Source organism: Epargyreus clarus, unplaced genomic scaffold, assembly GCF_041222505.1.
Source record: "Epargyreus clarus isolate Ecla_fem2 unplaced genomic scaffold, WU_Ecla_fem_2.2 ptg000016l, whole genome shotgun sequence".
Taxonomy (NCBI): domain Eukaryota; kingdom Metazoa; phylum Arthropoda; class Insecta; order Lepidoptera; family Hesperiidae; genus Epargyreus; species Epargyreus clarus.
In genome coordinates this window covers 6,657,314-6,675,502 of record NW_027332224.1, presented here as the reverse complement: position 1 = coordinate 6,675,502, position 18,189 = coordinate 6,657,314, and the positions used below count along the sequence as shown (strand labels likewise).

At 36.3% G+C, this 18,189-nt stretch overlaps 1 protein-coding gene across 1 annotated transcript; it reads left to right on the top strand.

Moving 5' to 3' along the window:
- The first annotated feature begins 2,312 nt into the window (after positions 1–2,312).
- Positions 2,313–15,464, top strand: LOC140748789 (uncharacterized). The gene is made up of 3 exons (XM_073081681.1): positions 2,313–2,874; positions 13,491–13,678; positions 14,966–15,464. Exons 1-3 carry the CDS (start codon positions 2,511–2,513, stop codon positions 15,350–15,352), a joined length of 939 nt encoding a protein of 312 aa, XP_072937782.1. The 5' UTR covers positions 2,313–2,510; the 3' UTR covers positions 15,353–15,464.
- Positions 15,465–18,189: the final 2,725 nt, after the last annotated feature.

Sequence of the window (18,189 nt, the reverse complement as noted above, 5' to 3'; positions counted from 1 at the left end):
AAAAAATATATAAAAAAGGCAGGTATATTTATGAAACGGGTTAAAACAACTGCGTACTGAAGTATTGGGTAGGTATTTAAAGAAATTACAGCTAATACATATATTATCGCTATTAAAAAGTACCTATTATTCTATTATTAAATTATAAGTTAACTAAACTGATTTACTTTGTGAAATCGAATGTAGTTAAATTGATAAAAATACATTTATATTTATAATTTATTAGTAAGCTTTCTTATTGTCTGGTATACATAATCTCAATTACATGAGATATTGTAACAAAACCTAACTATGCGATTACCCAGGATCCAGACAAGTCTGTAGGGTGGGGGGTGAAGGAGCCAAATTGCTCCCTAATGACCGGGGTGAGCGGGACGGGGGATGGTTTGTTTTATCGGGAGAGTAAAGTGGATTAAGAGATAAATATTCTAGGTCTCGCTTGTATGAATAATTTACCTAATCTTGGGTATCATTAAGTATATTCAATTCTTGAAACTGCTATAAAATAACCTTGTAATAAATATTTGTAAATTGATCTAGTATTGTGTAATCTTTTAAGGCGTCTATTTATTACGTATGCCGTGCTCACCTATAATTGTGGGGACACGACCTTTTATTCTCTGCTGTTATCTTTGTGAATTGTTATTGTGTTTTCTGCGTTGGTGAGCCTTAATTAAATAAATAAATAAATAATCCACGAACAACATTTGTGGAAATAAAATGGTATTGTAAAATAGTTTTACCGTAACTTTATGAAGAGTGGTATTTTTATAATTGATCAAATGATCCTTTTATTATATCTCCAAATTATTAAAATTTTACTGCTGAAAGTAAGTCTCATCTCAGAATAGAACGTTTTTGGATTATAGTATACAATTCTGGCTAAATTCGGCTTGATACACTTCATTCAAATCAAATCATTTTTTTTGTTCAAAATAGATTCTTCACAGAGTTTTTTTTGAATGTCATTACATCTATCATCACTTCACAAGGGTTTTCGTTATGGAGAAGATGCATTCAATTTAATTATGCAAGTAGTCCAAACTCATAAGCATAGTTTTTACTTTCCTGAAAATATTATACAAGTGCTAAACAGTAGGGATATAAAATAATATATAGGTACCTACAACATAAATCTCAAATATAATTAATACAAGATTTTTTTTCCCCAAATAAAATTGACAGTGATAGCCTAGAGGTTGTGAGTCGGCCTCTCAACTGAGGGGTTAGGTATGTATTAAAAATAATTATCACTTGTTAGCATTATAATACTGAAGGAAAATATCGTGAGGAAATTTGAGAGTTCTTAAAAAAAGTTTCAGAGAAGTTTCACAATTCGCACTTGCCACCAAACCTAAACCTAAACTCCTCTCTGAAAGGAGATCCCCGCCCAGCTCTGGGTACTTAATTTAATCAACGAAATAAGTCTGAACTTGATTTTTAATCGTTAGAGACTAAAATTATCTACCAATAGGCTACTTCACCTGCAAAGTGTTTCAGCATACCTATCTATCTTCTAATTTATCTATCTACATCTGCAAGAATCTTTTGATAAGTCCTTCAATGCTCAATTAAAAAAATATTTATTCAATAATGATTATAATGCCCAATTTAAACAATATTTCTACATAGCAGAGCTACACAACAGACTAGTATAGCAAAAAGTAGTTATAATTCCGTCGCCATCGAACCAAGTAGACTTCTCCCAGTTTTAATAGGGTTAAAGAAATAACGTGCCAAATTCTAAGCGATATAGAAAATATAAAAGAATTAGATATCAATATAATTTACATTCAATATTATTTCAGTCACTTACAAGAGAGAAAAAGAAATCACAGTAAACGAAGCATAAAACGGACTACAGAAACGCTGACACAAGCAAAACATTTTGATCACCACCAATTACCAGTGTATTCTAGCCACAATCCGTCTTCTATCTCTTTTCTACGCATTTATCTAACCCTACTCTGTCTCTTTCTGGCGATGTCGTTAAGTGTTCTTAATCATTTCTTAACTAAAACCAAAGTAACTTAAGAAGATGACGCTGGTTAAGGAAATTCAACCTTCTGTATTCAAAATTGAGTAGAAATTCCAAAAATAGCGACTTACAAATCGTTTTGCTGTTGTCTGTGTGAAAAACGACTTTGTTTTCATACAAAAAGGTTGTTTTTTAAATCAAGCGACGAATACATTGGACGTTTAAAGGAAAATGGTCGAAAAAACGACAGTGCTATTACGCTGGTAGTAATAAAGCTTATGTTCCCGCGGCCGAAGTCGGTAATAAAATAAAATTACTTTTCGACAACACCCCGTATGTGGGCGTGGTTCGGACGATGTATCAGAGTATCAGTGGGTATCGTTGACGTCGAGTCGAGTACACGCTTGTACCGTGCTGCCGTAATCGTGTTAATAACTCGCAAGTGCTGCTATCCTAGTGTTTTAGACAAAAAAACATTTTTTTAATCTGTTTAAAGTGACATTCTTTTGTATCTGTTTAAATTGTGAGTGCAATGGAGGAAATAGAGACACAAACGAAGAAGAAATCCCCAAAACCGTTCACAATAGAGTCTCTTATTGGAACGGATAGAAAATCACCAGAAATCGACATAGAGAATAACATTTCGGAACATTCTAGAAACTCGGAGGATGACGAGAGCGAGCGATTGGATGGATTGAACCGGATGCGTTATTATTTAAACGCGCCATTTTTACAAAATGGTGTCAATTTTCCGTTTCTACTTGGTTACCCTGAGCCGTGGTTACGGATGCTGAACCAGGCGCCCAGTACGCAAGAGAGCAGAGATGAGAAGAGGGAGAGTCCTGTCAGTGTTGGAAGTGAAGTGGAGAGCGATGGAGGCGACGATAATGCTCAAGGTTTGTGTTTTTGTCCAAATGTTTTATAGCTTTTAAGGTTCCGTATCCAAATGGTAAAAACGGAATCCTATTACTAAGTCTCCGCTGTCTGTCCGTCTGTCTGTGTTTTGAAGGTGGTAGAACCCTTTGTGACCCAACTCCGGCGGCACCACCGCCACACCTATTTCTGCCTTACAACAGCAGTGTTAAGGGCTGCTGTGTTCTGGTTTGAAGGGTGTGGTAAGGGAGACAGACTTTTCCGAGGCGTTCCAGCTTAGTCCTCAGGGGTAGCGGCGCATCCGTGGCCGACCTCGGGTACGAATATCTAATCTTATCTGTGGTGGCAGTAGCCACTTACCATCAGGTGGACTGCACGCTCGTCTGCTACTCCTATAGTATAAAAAAAGTCATGGCTATATCTTTTGAATTGTAATAGATAGACACTTGATTTTTCAGCCCATGAAAAAGCTTTGACGCTATATATACAGCATACTAAAAATAAAAAAGCTTTAAAATAAATAGAGGTCGTCATACAAGAAAGCGTTATTATTCGGCGCTGCACCTATGGACATTTGAAACACCAGAAGAGTCGCTAATACATCGCGGAATTTGGAAGAAAGTTCTTTTTAGGACTTTTCTTGAAGAGACCCATGTCATATCGCTATGGGAATACCTCGGGAGGAAGTCGTGGTCGAAAAATTATCGTGTAAACCGAACGGTGGCAGTACCTTTAGTTCTTGTTGTATTGAAAGAAATAGAAATGTGATAGAGCCCTCTGTGCTTCGACACTACCGGCACATTTATTTCAGAATAATATCAGCAGCGCTTAGCGCCGTATTCTGGTTTGAAGGGGGAATACTTATCCGAGATTTTCCAACTTAGTCCTCGGGAGTAGCGAGGCATCTGTTGATGTAATCTGGGGTTGATTACAGATTTCCTTAGGCGACAGTAGCCACTTACCATCAGGTACATGCCTGATACATTCCATTACAATAGTCTGCGAAAGTCCTAGTAATATTTGACAATTTGGCGAAAGAATGTCGTCAAGTTTTCAAATTTAATATTTGTTAATTCTCTTATTAGAAACATTCTGTGCAAAGTAAAACTTGCCAGTAGCGCAAAATTGAAACCTTGCCTGAGACTGTTACTTTTATAATTAAGTTAGAACATCCTGTGATAATGTCTATATATCTAGCAGTGCCGGCCTAAGGTCGTTGGAGGCCCCTTTGTTTTTTCTGTTTCGCGAGGCCCCCAGTGTAAATTGATTTTAAAAATTAACATTGTGTCATATTTATTCGTTGAGAAATACGAATGATTCCGGCGGATTTTATTTTTCGCTGACTTAGACATTTTTCAGATTTGTTTTTTAGCTAGTTAGCAACTATGTTTGAGGGGCCCCCAGGTATAGGGGCCCGGGACGGACCCCCCCTTTAGCCCGGTAGAGCTGTCTAGAACTTTCAAAACAAGACACCATAACTTAAAACTAGTGTTACTTAAATCTTACTTTATTATTTTATTTTCCTCATTACAAGGCGACTTCTAAAAGTTTCATCGTCATCCCATTACTGTCCCACTGCTGGGCACGGATCTCTTACAATGAAAGGGATTCAGGCCATAGTCCACCGCGCTGGCCAAGTGCGAATTGGTAGACTTTACACACCTTTCATATTGTTCTTTGTAAAACACTCTCAGACATGTCCTCACGATGTTTGCTTCGCCGTTATAGCAGATAACATATTTCTAATACGCACATACCTTTGACAAATCAGAGGATCTTTTTTTCGTAGAGAAACCCTTTATGGGTTCCTCTCAGCCGCGGGGACAGCGGAGAGGATATGCCGGACTCCTACCTGCTATAACAACACTGTGTTCCTCTGTACACCCTTTGTCGCGACCACGGGTACGCATCCCCATCTCGGTTGTGGATCAAGCTGGAACTACTCCATGCCGTCATCTTTGAGGAGCGCCATCTCGAGGCTTGCTGGTTCGACGAAGGACATCTCCGCCTCCTACGTCAGTGCCTCTGTTATGGGGGTAGGACATATAGGAAATGGGCGTGAGGAACCCATCTACTATACTTGGTTTTCCGGCTGCGGATTAGAAAGTACGATATTTTCACTTTCTCCCTCACCGCAGATGACACCCTCGCAGAAGGATTTCTCGGGTTTCCAATATGCGAGATGCTTACCGATACTACCCGACCATAGCTTTTACTACAACGAAGAGAGGTGCGTGCCTGGGATTCAAACCTCGGACCCCCTGACAGAGGCTGAGATTCATCTGAAAGTTTTACGTATTTTTAGCCGACTTCAAAAAAGGAGGAGGTTTCTCAATTCGACCGTATATATGTTTTTTATGTGTGCTCACACTGGACACGCTGTTTACGCCGTTATCCAACGAACTATATTGAGCGCCGACTTCAGAACTATGTACTAAACCAACATTTATTTGAATTATTTTTTTCTTTGTAGTGACATAGAAGTTGGTTGTAATTTTTTGTTAAAAAAAATTAACGTATGTGTTTCTGTGTGTAGCGCAGTAGCTTTTATTCTGATTTATTAGTTGCAAACAGATTTAATGGTCATCGTGATTAAGTAAATGTTTCTAAAATCTCTGGAAGCAGTTTTAAAAATAAATGGACAAGTAAAGTCGAACTTCCACATGGAGGTTCCGGACCATCAAGTTTTGATTTGTTTCTTATTTATTAAGTTAAGTATTTGTTATCATAAAAGCGATAGAAGTAATTTTGAAAATTTGAACTGCCTACCTATTCGGCTTTATAGATAAAGCGAAATACACCGAAAAATAGCGGTTTCTTGTAAGGTGACTTCCATTTATTACTAAATAAATAAAAATATGATTTAATAAATACTTAAATAAATAATTTTATTTTCAACCATTTTTATTTTTAGTCTCTGTTGTAGCGGCCACCTTTATACATTTATTAATTCTGTTCTGCAATTTATTAATTGTAAAGGTACAATGCATGTGTATTAGTGTTAATAAGATATGTGGCTTAAGTTTTAACATGTTTCTTATACGATGAATAAATAGAAGCAACATGTGTGTAATAATAATCATTCGTATTTCTGTGCAATAATTTATTCATAAAAATTGAGGTGGTACAGGAAAGCCTAAATAACCGAAAAATGTAGTAAAAATGTTTGTGTAAGAGCTCTTTATTCGGTGGGGTCGTCGATATGATTGAAACAGCAATGAGCATGCAGTCGATCTGATGGTAAGTAATAAGTGGTAGACTTTGGTAATCAATATCAGACGCGTAACTCCATAAGATAGTAACATAGATTAGTAACAGACGCGTTTCGTTGCAAAGCACCGGCAAAGTATGTCTCCCATATTACCCTTCAAAGCACAACACAACAGCGCTATTTGCTTTTATAAGGCAAAAAATACATACAGCCGAATACAGAACCTCCTTTTTTTCGAAGTAGCTTAAAAATAGGAGTAGCGGTGGTGTCGCCGGAGGCGAACCAAAATTGAATGAATAAGTATGAGAACGACACATGTGAAATCAACCCCAGACAAGATAAGATTCCTACCTGAGGTCGGCTACAGATGCGCTGCTACCCCTGAGGACTAAGCTGGAACGCCTCGGAAAAGTATGTCTCCCTTACCACACCCTTCAAACCGGAACACAGCAGCGCTACACTGCTGTTATAACAGAAATAGGTGTGGTGTTGTCGCTGGAGTTGAACCACAAAGAGCTTTACCACCTTCAATAGTCAATCCAGAACACAGCAGCGCTTAACACTGCTGTTATTAGACAGAAATAGGTGTGGCGGTGCCGCCGTAGTCGACCCACAAAGGTCTCCTTCAATGTTTGTATAAAAGATGATAATAATAATAACTATTTTATAGGCAGAAATAGCTGTCTCCTTGATGCCGCCGGAGTCGAACCACAATTGGTACTACCTTACAGCTTGTTGTGTATATTTGCGTATAAAAGATCATAATAACAATAACTAAATCTTTGAACCTATGCCAGCTGTGATTTTCGCGCTAAAAGCATTCATTTCAGAATAATTTCACGGTACAGATGTGTTCGAGTGGCGTGACATTTGCTATTTGAACGAGCCGGCACTAATCGATTTGTAAGATCGCCATTATTATCGAGTGACAAATAATTGGAAGTATTGATTTTAAAGGTTGAGCCCTTCGTGTGAAAACTAAATCACTATTGCGCCAAAAATGAAACCACATACAGTTTTGATACGACCGTATATTCACTAAACAGTCCTTCATTAACCGACTTCTAAAAGGAGGTGGTTATCAATTCGACCGGTATCTTTTTTTTTTTATGTGTGTACACGAATTACTCCGCCGTTAGTGGACCGATTTTAATAATTCTTTTTTTATTGTATAGAGACGAGCTGGAAATTTGTCCCATTTAAATATGGTTAGGATCCATCGATGGGTTCTGGAGAAAATGAGGGGAACTCCTCCACCCATGTAAATATAACAGCCATAACTTCGCCGTTTATGAACCTATTTTAATGCCTTTAATTTCGTATGTGGACAATTGCTACAAGTTGGTCCCATTTAAATATGATGAGGATCAGAGTGGGTTCTGGAGACAAAATATGTAACTCCTCAACCGATGGGTATAATTGGGTTTTGTTTGAAGATATTTGGTGTAGGTTCTAATGAAATTACAAAGCCAGTTCATCATTGACTATTTAAGGGTCTGCTAATGTGGCTCGGAGACAAAATATGTAATTCCTCCACCGATGGGAATAATTGAGTTGTGTTTGAAGACATTTGGTGTAGGTTCTAATAAAATTGCAAAGCCAGTTCATCGTTGACTATTTAAGAGTCTGATAATGTGGCTCGGATACAAAATATGTAACTCCTCAACCGATGGGAATAATTGAGTTGTGTTTGAAGATATTTGGTGAAGGTTCTAACGAAATTGCAAAGCCAGTTCATCATTGACTATTTAGTTAGGTTAGGTTGGAACATATAAGACAATATAAAACTAAGCGAGCGGGGCGCGGCAGCGCCCTGCGAGCGGGCGGTTCCAATCAATGTAAATTCAGACCTTACCTTAATTCATGATCTCGTTTATACAATTTTATATTGTATTAATATAAATGTTATCATGTCATCACTAAAAAGGGTGAAAAAAATTTTTTAACAAAAAATACCACCGACTTCTATGTCACTACAAAGTAAAAAATAATTCAAATAAATGTTGGTTTAGTGAGGTCGGCCACAGTTGCGCCGCTACCCCCTGAGAACTAAACTGGAACGCCTCGGAAAAGTATGTCTCCGTAACCACACCCTTCAAACCGGAACACAGCAGCGCTACACTGCTGTTATGAGGTAGAAATAGGTGTGGCGGTGGTGCCGCCGGAGTCGAACCACAAAGGGTTCTACCACCTTCAAATACGCTTATAACTTTGAAAATTCAGCGGCGCGTCTGGGATTAGAATTAGAACCTCGGACTCTCGATCAAGGTGTTGCCTTTCCATCGCTAGACTATCACACAATAGTGCAAATAAGTTTTTTTTGCGAGGCTTAGTAACCCGGCAAGGTAGGCTTTAAAAAAATAGATTTGGCGAAATGTAGCTAGCGTCAAGCTCACCTGGGCGGAGCCCGACGGGCAACGCGCTAAGAGGACTCCGGTTGCGTTCCTTTCTAGATCCCGGAGTCCTCTACGCAGCGCCGAGGACGGCCACAGGGGGGGTTTTAGTGCGGTAAGAGTCCCACATAACCCTGTATCGCTCCCACGACACCGGGTACCTTTTGAAGGTTTCCCCCTCGTTAACAAAAAAAGGTAGGCTTTTAAAAATAATTGTGAGCTCAGATCCTCATATTCATCCTTCTCTCTTTTATCATCGTCTGAAAGATCATGAATTAATTTCTAAATATTTGCACAGGCGCAAAAGATGCCAATAAATATACCTTATGTATATTGATGGGGGTATCTCCAATGAAAGACTTGAATCCAGCTAGTTATTTTTAATTAATTCCAAGACCTCCACAAATATCGTCCTTGACATCTGCCGTTTCCCGCCATTATACCCTTTTGTTTTTTTTTAAATCACGAATACAGCCAATTAGATATGCCAGCAATATTTTTCGAGTGAAAGGTTTTAAACTAATTTTAATTTTATTTGTTTTATCTTGAACTAACGCAGTAAGGTATAATAATAAATGTAACCTTACAATAGGTATGTATAGGTATATGAAAAACAGAGTTTTCAGAACCACAATAAAATACTTTCTCTGGCCAGCTATTAACCATATTCTAAAGTTGTATCTATGATACGACTTTGCATAACTGAAAAACAAATAATTCAACCGTCAGTCGCCATATTGTCTTCTTAGCATTCTACGTCACTTTTCCCGCGCGCAGTGTGAAAAATTTAAACCGATGCGAACGTGACTGCAATCGCTAGTGACGTCCGCTTATCCAAATTTACCGATAAATATCCGATTCAACGAAACTGCATATTAAAACATTTTCGAACCATTTAACTCGCCGCTTGCTTTCGAACGCACTATTTACGAATTCGTATTTTAAATTCAGAACGCAGCGTTATGGCGGGAACTGAGCTTTATGTTTACAAATATCATTTTACATCTACATTCGAATGTAGTGACATCTATGTTGGTGGGAATAAAGGTGATTTTGGAGTTTAGGGCTTGCAAAGTCGATGTTTCCGCGGGTTTTACGATTCATTTGGCGCGCTCGATAACTGTCAATCGTGGTTGACGCGGCCATAAGAAATAAAGTATTTATTTGCTAAGGGATCGTTTTATGGACGGTTTTTCATGGAAATTGCACAATTGCACGCGCGAATACTAAATTCGGTGTTAGTTTTGGCACTTAGTATTGTTTGGTTAAAAATTCTTGGGAAATACGCTGTGCGGTTGCTAAATACGAGTAGTTATTGTTTGACGTATCCTCTTTGTCTCATAACGTCTGTGGAAAATACATAGATTAGTAAAGATTACTCACTCCTAACAAGAAAATGTACCCAGTTTTGAGAATTGAAATAGTTGTGTAAAAAAGTTTTGCCACGTCTCCGTGCTAAAAAGTCCCTAAAATATTTGAAATTATTATTATAAATTATTTATTTATTATGTAAATTAAGCAGTATTAGTTATTTATTCGTAAATTTTCTCTAAAAATGATTTTATTTGTCAATAATTCAAAAAAAGAACTTACTATAATAAGCCATTTGCGGCTTCATTCAATTTCAAGGCGGCGAAGTATCTTTACTAATCTATGGGAAAATATAAATCTTTTATAAGCAAATTAATGCCGATATTTTGATCGTTAAACTATCTTTTAAATAATGTGTGTTAATGGATAGCTTTTTAAAAACATTGAAGTAAATTTAATACTATATAGGTTTTATTTTGTACATATAACTATGTCAATCCAGTAGAAATCTTAAGTTACATGTTCTTGTTATATTTAACTTAAAACTTATTTATTTAATTAATTCTACGACTCTCTTTATTGCACAATTCTTAAAGTAGCCGATTATCATTTTAATACTCTATTGCAGCAAGTAATTTCATATATAGCCATAGATTAGTAAAGATACTTCGCCGCCTTGAAATTGAATGAAGCCACAAATGGCTTATTATCGTAAGTTCTTTTTTTGAATTCTTGACAAATAAAAACATTTTTAGAGAAAATTTACGAATAAATAACTAATACTGCGTAATTTACATGAATTTACATAATAAATAAATAATTATTTCAAATATTTTAGGGATATTTTAGCACGGAGACGTGGCAAAACTTTTTTACACAAGTATTTCAATTCTCAAAACTGGGCACATTTTCTAGTTAGGGAGTGAGTAATCTTTACTAATCTATGTATATAGCAATATATCATGTAAACCAATTGAATATATTAGTGTAATCCGATTATATAATATTTAAAACAACCAATTTATACAAAATACAGAAAATTAATATAATTTGCAAGATTATTAAATCTTAGTAAAATTAATCTATTATTAAATTCTTAGATGAGTAAAATATCTATTTAACTTATCAAAGATTAACCTACAAATAATTTTGCCATTTGAAAATTTTGAAGAAATTAAAGAGTTACTCTTTTATGTTGAGAAGATAAAAGAGTTATTACTCTTTTATTCAATAAGTACACGTAAATCGTTATAAATCATTTTCACTGCTTGACAATATTAAATATCCTAACTACATCAAAACTAACTTACGTGTCACGCTTGTCCTGAGGGTATAGCATATCCCGAGGGATGTCGGTCGGTAAACATACCCCTTGGGGTTTCTCTTAAACTGTCTGTGACGGATTCTTTCGATGTGTCATTGAGGTCTCATGTTGGTGACGTTGGCGTTCATGCTCGTACTATGAACGAGGAAGTGGGTTGAGTAGCTTCAACTTTTTGCTTCTCAATCTTGAAGATTGGGATCGAGGCTTAGGTATATCTTTGATTTTTTGAAACACCTAGTGTGCCTAATTTAAAAGACCAGAATTGGAGTCTTGCTTATCTTGTCTTGTATCTTGAGTCTTGATTATCTTTGATTTTTCGAAGTTACTAGTGTGCCTATTAGGGATTGATTATGACTAGCTTTAACGTTTAAGGAAATTTAATTGTACAAAAATTCTTCATAATGTTTTAAATAAATATATGTTGTATCTGGTTAGATATTCAAACACCCACAAACCCACATTTAATTAGACGTGGACTGTCTTGGACCAATTGCGCTGATTGATGTGTGTGCCTACACACTTTTGATTATGAGAGAAGATCCGAACTCAACTGTAAGGCATTCATGAGTTGATGATGATACAAAAGTTACTGTTACAATCATATCGTACTAATTCATGTTTGTATAGATCACATATTTCACTCATTGAATATATACGTAACTTAATAAATAATTTGTGTATTTTCATTTGTTTGCAAATTGCAATATTTAGCCTTATGAAATGTCTGATTTTTGCGATTTCTTTTGAAGAGAAAATATTAATATACCTAGATAATACAAAGTTACATTTTTGTGCAGAATAATATTATTACATGTTCGAAATTACTTTGGAGCATATAAAACATTGTGCTCTTATTCTTTGTATTATGCAAAAAATACAGCTACAATTTTTCTGAACAGGTCCAACCAAAAAATATTCTTATTTATAAAATTCTCGTGTCACAATGTTAGTTACCGTACTCCGAAACGCCTTTACCGATTTTCATCAAATTTTATATGCATATTCAGTAGGTCTGAGAATCGGCTACTATCTATTTTTATACCCCTAAGTGATAAGGGTTGTTCACCCTTAACATTTTTTTTTATTTATATGGCAACACGACGTTTGTCGGGACAGCTAGTAATAATATAAAAAAGAAAATATACCTATTAATATATTTTTTTGAGTTCTTAATGTACTATTGCTGTTTTCGTTGCTTAAATTCGAAAGTATTATATGTCTACGAATCAAAACTTGGCATTGATTATGTATTTTATAAGGACTAGATTTTTTTGAGGATCAGTGAGAAAATGTATTTTTTGGGACAAATTACTTATAATGACTTTTAAACATTAGCCCTAACGACAGTATTTAAAATTCTTGCCCTTTATTTCTTAAAATTTTACAACTAAAATTATCAGTAAATCTATTACAAAATGTATTCAAATTGTTATTTCTTCAGCTTAATGTTTTAAATTGTTACGAGGGCTGGGGGTAGGCGTGGCGCTGACGTCGGCCGTCGCTTTATCGTCCCTTCGAAGGGTCAGTTTTACTGATCTCATCGTTACTGTTTCCCTGATTTGATCTTGTTTTTGCTAAATGTGAAGCTGAAAAGGAAATTGTGGCTTTAGGATGTTTATTTACTTTGTTGTTATTGTTTTTTATTATACTTTAGTCTTGAAGTAAAAAACGAGCATGTAGTCCATCTGATAGTAAGTGGCTACTGCCGTACATGGATATCTGTAATCAATCTGAGATAAGATTAGATTTATACCTGAGTTCAGACACGGATACACTGCTACACTTAAGGATTAAGTAGTAATGCCTCGTATAAGTATGCCTTCCTTACCACATCCTTCAAAGCGGAACACAGCAGCGCTTAACACTGCTGTTACAAGGCAGAAATAGGCGTGGCGGTGGTAGCTCCGGTTTCGAATCACATAGCGTTTTACCACGTTTGAATAAAATAGGTTATGGCAGGACTGCGTGCTTTGTTCTTAGCAGTTAAGTTAAATTTAGATAAAAGGTGATAATCAGGTGATAAACAGCGCCATTGCATTCTCCTCGGTATGGATTCGTAATGCTTAATTCATAATATCGAGTCTAAATCTTTTCATAGATACTTATGTTGCATCATATTACCTATATTTGTTATTTGAACTTTTATTAAGTTTAGTTCCTGCTTGGTATACTGTAGTTATGTCCTCTTACACAAAAAAAACATAGTTCCGTGTGTATATATGCATCATGTTACTACTGCGATTAAAGTATTAATTCAAGTTACAATTGAATAGTTTTTCAGGAAGTATTTATACTTCTCCTCCACAGACCTGTTTTAGATATAGGTCTGGGATTTGTACCCAATCTGTAAGTATTTAGACACATTGTAATATGAAGTTATAATTTTATCTTTCTTAACAGGAAACGACTCCGAGCAAGAGACAGAAGACGGCACAGACACACCGCGCGAGAACAAGGCGCGGCGGAGACGGACTGCGTTCACGTCAGAGCAGCTGCTGGAGCTGGAGCGGGAGTTCCACGCCAAGAAGTACCTGAGCCTCACGGAGAGGTCGCAGATCGCGTCTGCGTTGAAGCTTAGTGAAGTTCAGGTCAGTTTGCAAGTTATTATTCACACACAACACACACACAAAAGATGTCATGAAAACTTCGCGCGAGAATATAGCGTGGTGCCGACGGACGCAAGGGGCCTACCACCATCTTTTAAAAACCATCATAGTTCAGGAAAGTTTTATTTCCACCTTAAAACAGTAAAATATTCCGTCATACACATTCGTCATACACGAACAAAAACTGCAAAAAAGTAAAAGTATGATTAAAATAATAAATAAATATTGCGTTAAGAGATGAAAGTAACCCCCCAGGTTAGTTTTCAAAAACAAAAGTACCTACCGATCTGGTAGTAGTACAAGAATAGTATAACTAACAATTTCAATTCAATTCATTTATTGCAGGATAAGGTGGAATATCTATTCCACCTTATCCTGTATTTCACATATCTATGTGAAATACATTAGTTCTGTGCTCCTATCCTAACCCAAAGGATATGCAAATATGTCACAAGTAATAATAAGGATTCTAAATTTGTCAGTGACAAGACAGACAATTTTCATTTCATTTAAATTGCATTTCCTTACCAGCTTATTCGTATTCATACTCCTATGCCTAGGTGAGTCGATAGAGCTGCTGCAATTGTAAATAGTGAAATTATATAGGTACCTAACGTCGGAATTAGGTTCATATTAGACGAAGTTAGGAGTGGTAAATCACCTCGAAGTGATTACTGATATTCATGGACTTACCACTGAGTGAACAACGTAGTTAGAAAATAAGCCGGTTACAAATAAAATAGGCTGTAATTCGACCATTATGTAGCATCAAACTAATATACAAAATAAAAAAAATAAAAAATAAAATAGTTTATTATCTAATTTCAAATGGAGTCTACAAAACAAGTGGCAAGGGTCCCTGTACTGGGTTGAAAAACTTGTGTTACTGGGTACCCCGCTCTTCCAAACAAGGCGATATTAACAATTTGAAATCTAATTTTAGTCGAGAAAAAAAAATGAATGGTTACAATGGAGTTAAGGTATGTTATAAAAGTGTGTGAGAGGGTGTGTGTGCGTTGTGTGTGTGTGTGTTGTGTGTGTGTGTTGTGTGTGTAACAACAACAAAATCGCTTTATAGGTTATGACCTCGGTCGGTATTGTATTTTTTTTGTATTCTGTGTCATTATGTAGTTACATGGTACTAGACAAAACTGCAGCCACATAAAGCTCGCAATTGCTACATTTTTTTGTAAATAACATACACGAGCTGTGGCAAAACTGTATAAGCTAGTCTAAATTAAAAAAGAATAATATGTTCTTTTGTTACAGGTGAAAATCTGGTTCCAAAATCGCCGGGCGAAATGGAAACGCGTGAAAGCAGGCCTCGCGTCCGGCAGCCATTCCGGCGGCAAAAACGGATCCGGCACCAAAATAGTCGTCCCAATACCGGTTCACGTGAACCGTTTCGCTGTCCGAACCCAACACCATCAGATGGAGAAGCAAAATCTACAATTTCGTTTAGACAGAACACAGCCACTACCTGGGAGCTTATTACAGTCACAAACGTCTGCGTTTTTGAGCGCGACTAAAACTGAAAATCGGCAAGAGTCGCTGTTACCGATTCCTCGCAACACTATTTATGACGCTAGGTTGGCACCACTGAACCCCGCTGCCAACTTAAGGCACTATCCGAACCAAAATGGCCGACACAGCTAAATACGTTAGAAATAGATGTATGTAAAAGATATAATTATCGTATGTAAATTTAAGTGATTGCCTAAAATTATATGTAATAAGATTTATTTTAATTAAAGTGTGATAAAATTTATTTGTTTAGTTTTATTATAGTAAAATTCCTCTTCTTCGTCAACCATTTACCTACTGTTCCACTGCTGGGCACGGGTCTCCTCTCAGAATGAGAAGGATTAGGCCATAGTCCACCGCGCTGGCCAAGTGTGTTAGAAGACTTTACAATTTACATAATTTTAAGATTTTTTTTATAAATTGGTGTTTTACTTAACCGGTAAAGCAAGTAATTATTTCTAATACGCACATAACTTTTGAAAATCAGAGGAGAGTTCCTAGAATTTGAACCTCTGGTCAGAGGACCATCGAGAAGCCGAGTTTAATCCACTAGGCCAACACTTCTTCTTTTTAGTCCTAATTAATTATTTATTAATCTTGAAATTAAGGTTTCAGTCTTAAGTCTAGGGTTCAAAAGACACCCTACACTCATAGATTAGTAAAGATTACTCACTCCTAACAAGAAAATGTAACCAGTTTTGACAACTGAAATAGTTGCGTAAAAAAGTTTTACCACGTCTCCGTGCTAAAATGTCCCTAAAATATTTGAAATAATTATTTATTTATTATATAAATTGCGCAGTATTAGTTATTTATTCATAAATTTTCTCTAAAAATGTTTTTATTTGTCAAGAATTCAAAAAAAGAACTTACTAATAAGCCATTTGTGGCTTCATTTAATTTCAAGGCGGCGAAGTATCTTTACTAATCTATGCCTACACTTAACACTAAATTAAGGAACACTGTAACCCTTTTTAGTCGTAGCCAAAAGGTAAAAACGCTACCTACGGTGGTACGTCTTATTAGCTTTACTAACACTCAATTTATCTAATGTTTTATCTACTAAAGACTAACAATGTTGACTAGAAATTGTCATCGATTTTTGGTAAGCAAAAGAAAGATTGAATATTGATACGGAGCGTTAGTCTCCTCAGTCTATTCGTCTGCCATCGGGCTCCTGTATCATAATAAAAGAGGATAAAATTTATCTTAATTTAAAATAACAATTAAAACCAGAACATCTAACACTTGATTTTAATAAACCGGTAAAATATTTAATGCAGTCTCTAAAATCCGGTTTTTGCATTTTTTTTCTTTTAAAAAGCTCACCCTAAATTACCGTTGGGGGCGTAACCAAACATTATTTTCATTTTTTTTTTTATATAATATAAGAGTAGCAGACGAGCATGCAGTCCACCTGATGGTAAGTGGCTACTGCCGCCCATGGACATCTGTAATCAACCCCAGATAGGATTAGATATTCCTACCTGAGGTCGGCCACAGATGCGCCGCTACCCCTGAGGACTAAGCTGGAACGCCTCGGAAAAGTCTGTCTCCCTTACCACACCCTTCAAACCGGAACACAGCAGCGCCTAACACTGCTGTTATTAGGTAGAAATAGGTGTGGCGGTGGTGCCGCCGGAGTCGAACCACAAAGGGTTCTACCACCTTTAACATTCTTTTTTTGTTCATCTGCTAACAATGACAATTACAAATATTCTCTGTCTAACTACAAGAATATGAGGTTGATTTTCAACTAAAGTTAGTCCCAAAATTGAAATTATTTGACGAAAAGATCGTTACAATGGAATTGTAACTAGATTTTTGTTAATAGGTAGGTACTTTTCAACTTACCTAATTTTAACCAACGACTAGTCTTGGCGAGTCCCGTGAGGCTTATAGATCTTTTTTTTGATCTGAAATTACCTAAAGTCTTAGATTAGTAAAGATACTTCGCCGCCTTGAAATTGAATGAAGCCACAAATGGCTTAATATAGTAAGTTCTTTTTTTGAATTCTTGACAAATAAAAACATTTTTAGAGAAAATTTACGAATAAATAACGAATACTGCGTAATTTACATGATAATTAAATAATTTATAATAATAATTTCAAATATTTTAGGGACATTTTAGCACGGAGACGTGGCAAAACTTTTTTGCGCAACTATTTCAATTCTCAAAACTGGGTACATTTTCTTGTTAGGAGTGAGTAATCTTTACTAATCTAAGCCTAAGGTAGAGGTGTTAGAACTCTGTATGGTTTGACTCCTACATCACCACCCCTACACCTATTTCTGCCTCATAACAGCACTAGCGCTGCTGTGTTTGCTTGAAGAGATACCTATAGTCCACGTAAAACTGCTAGTCCGCTCTGAATAAAGAAATGAATCGCGTCGCCATAGCAGATTGTATGACTACAGCTCGCAACAACTTCAGAGCGGACTAGCAGTTTGGCGCGAACTATAATAATATACTTTTCGGATTCCAGATTAGTCCTTAAGAGTACCAACACATCTATGGCTAATCTCACATCTTATCTGTGATAACAGAAGTCCATGATCGGCCTACTTACTTACCATTACAAATAATATTTTTTGCTCGATATATGACGAATAATTGCGCTGTCGCCACACACATCACTCCCATTCTGACAAAAGCAAAGCGCCCCGCCTCCAGATCGCAGCTATTAAACGCAGCTGCTCTCCACGCCCTGTTTTGCACTTTTGTCAAATGGCTAAGGTAGGGTGATTAGTTGGTGTTATGTGTATTACATTGGATTATTTCTAATGTAGGCGGCTTTTCTAGCAAAAGATACGCGGGCGAATAGATAACCTCTTTTTTTGGGAACTCGGTTAAAAACAAATTAACGCACAATTCAAACGACTATATTTGTGAAATAAATTGCCAAAAACAAATAAAAAAACAGTTCCAACCGCCATATATGTAGAATAAAGATATTTATACGATA

Coding starts and splice junctions, on each gene's coding strand:
- LOC140748789 (XM_073081681.1), top strand. CDS start 2,511: ATGGAGGAAATAGAGACACAAACGAAGAAGAAATCCCCAAAACCGTTC. Junction 2,875..13,490: donor AGGCGACGATAATGCTCAAG/GTTTGTGTTTTT, acceptor CTTTCTTAACAG/GAAACGACTCCGAGCAAGAG. Junction 13,679..14,965: donor TGAAGCTTAGTGAAGTTCAG/GTCAGTTTGCAA, acceptor CTTTTGTTACAG/GTGAAAATCTGGTTCCAAAA.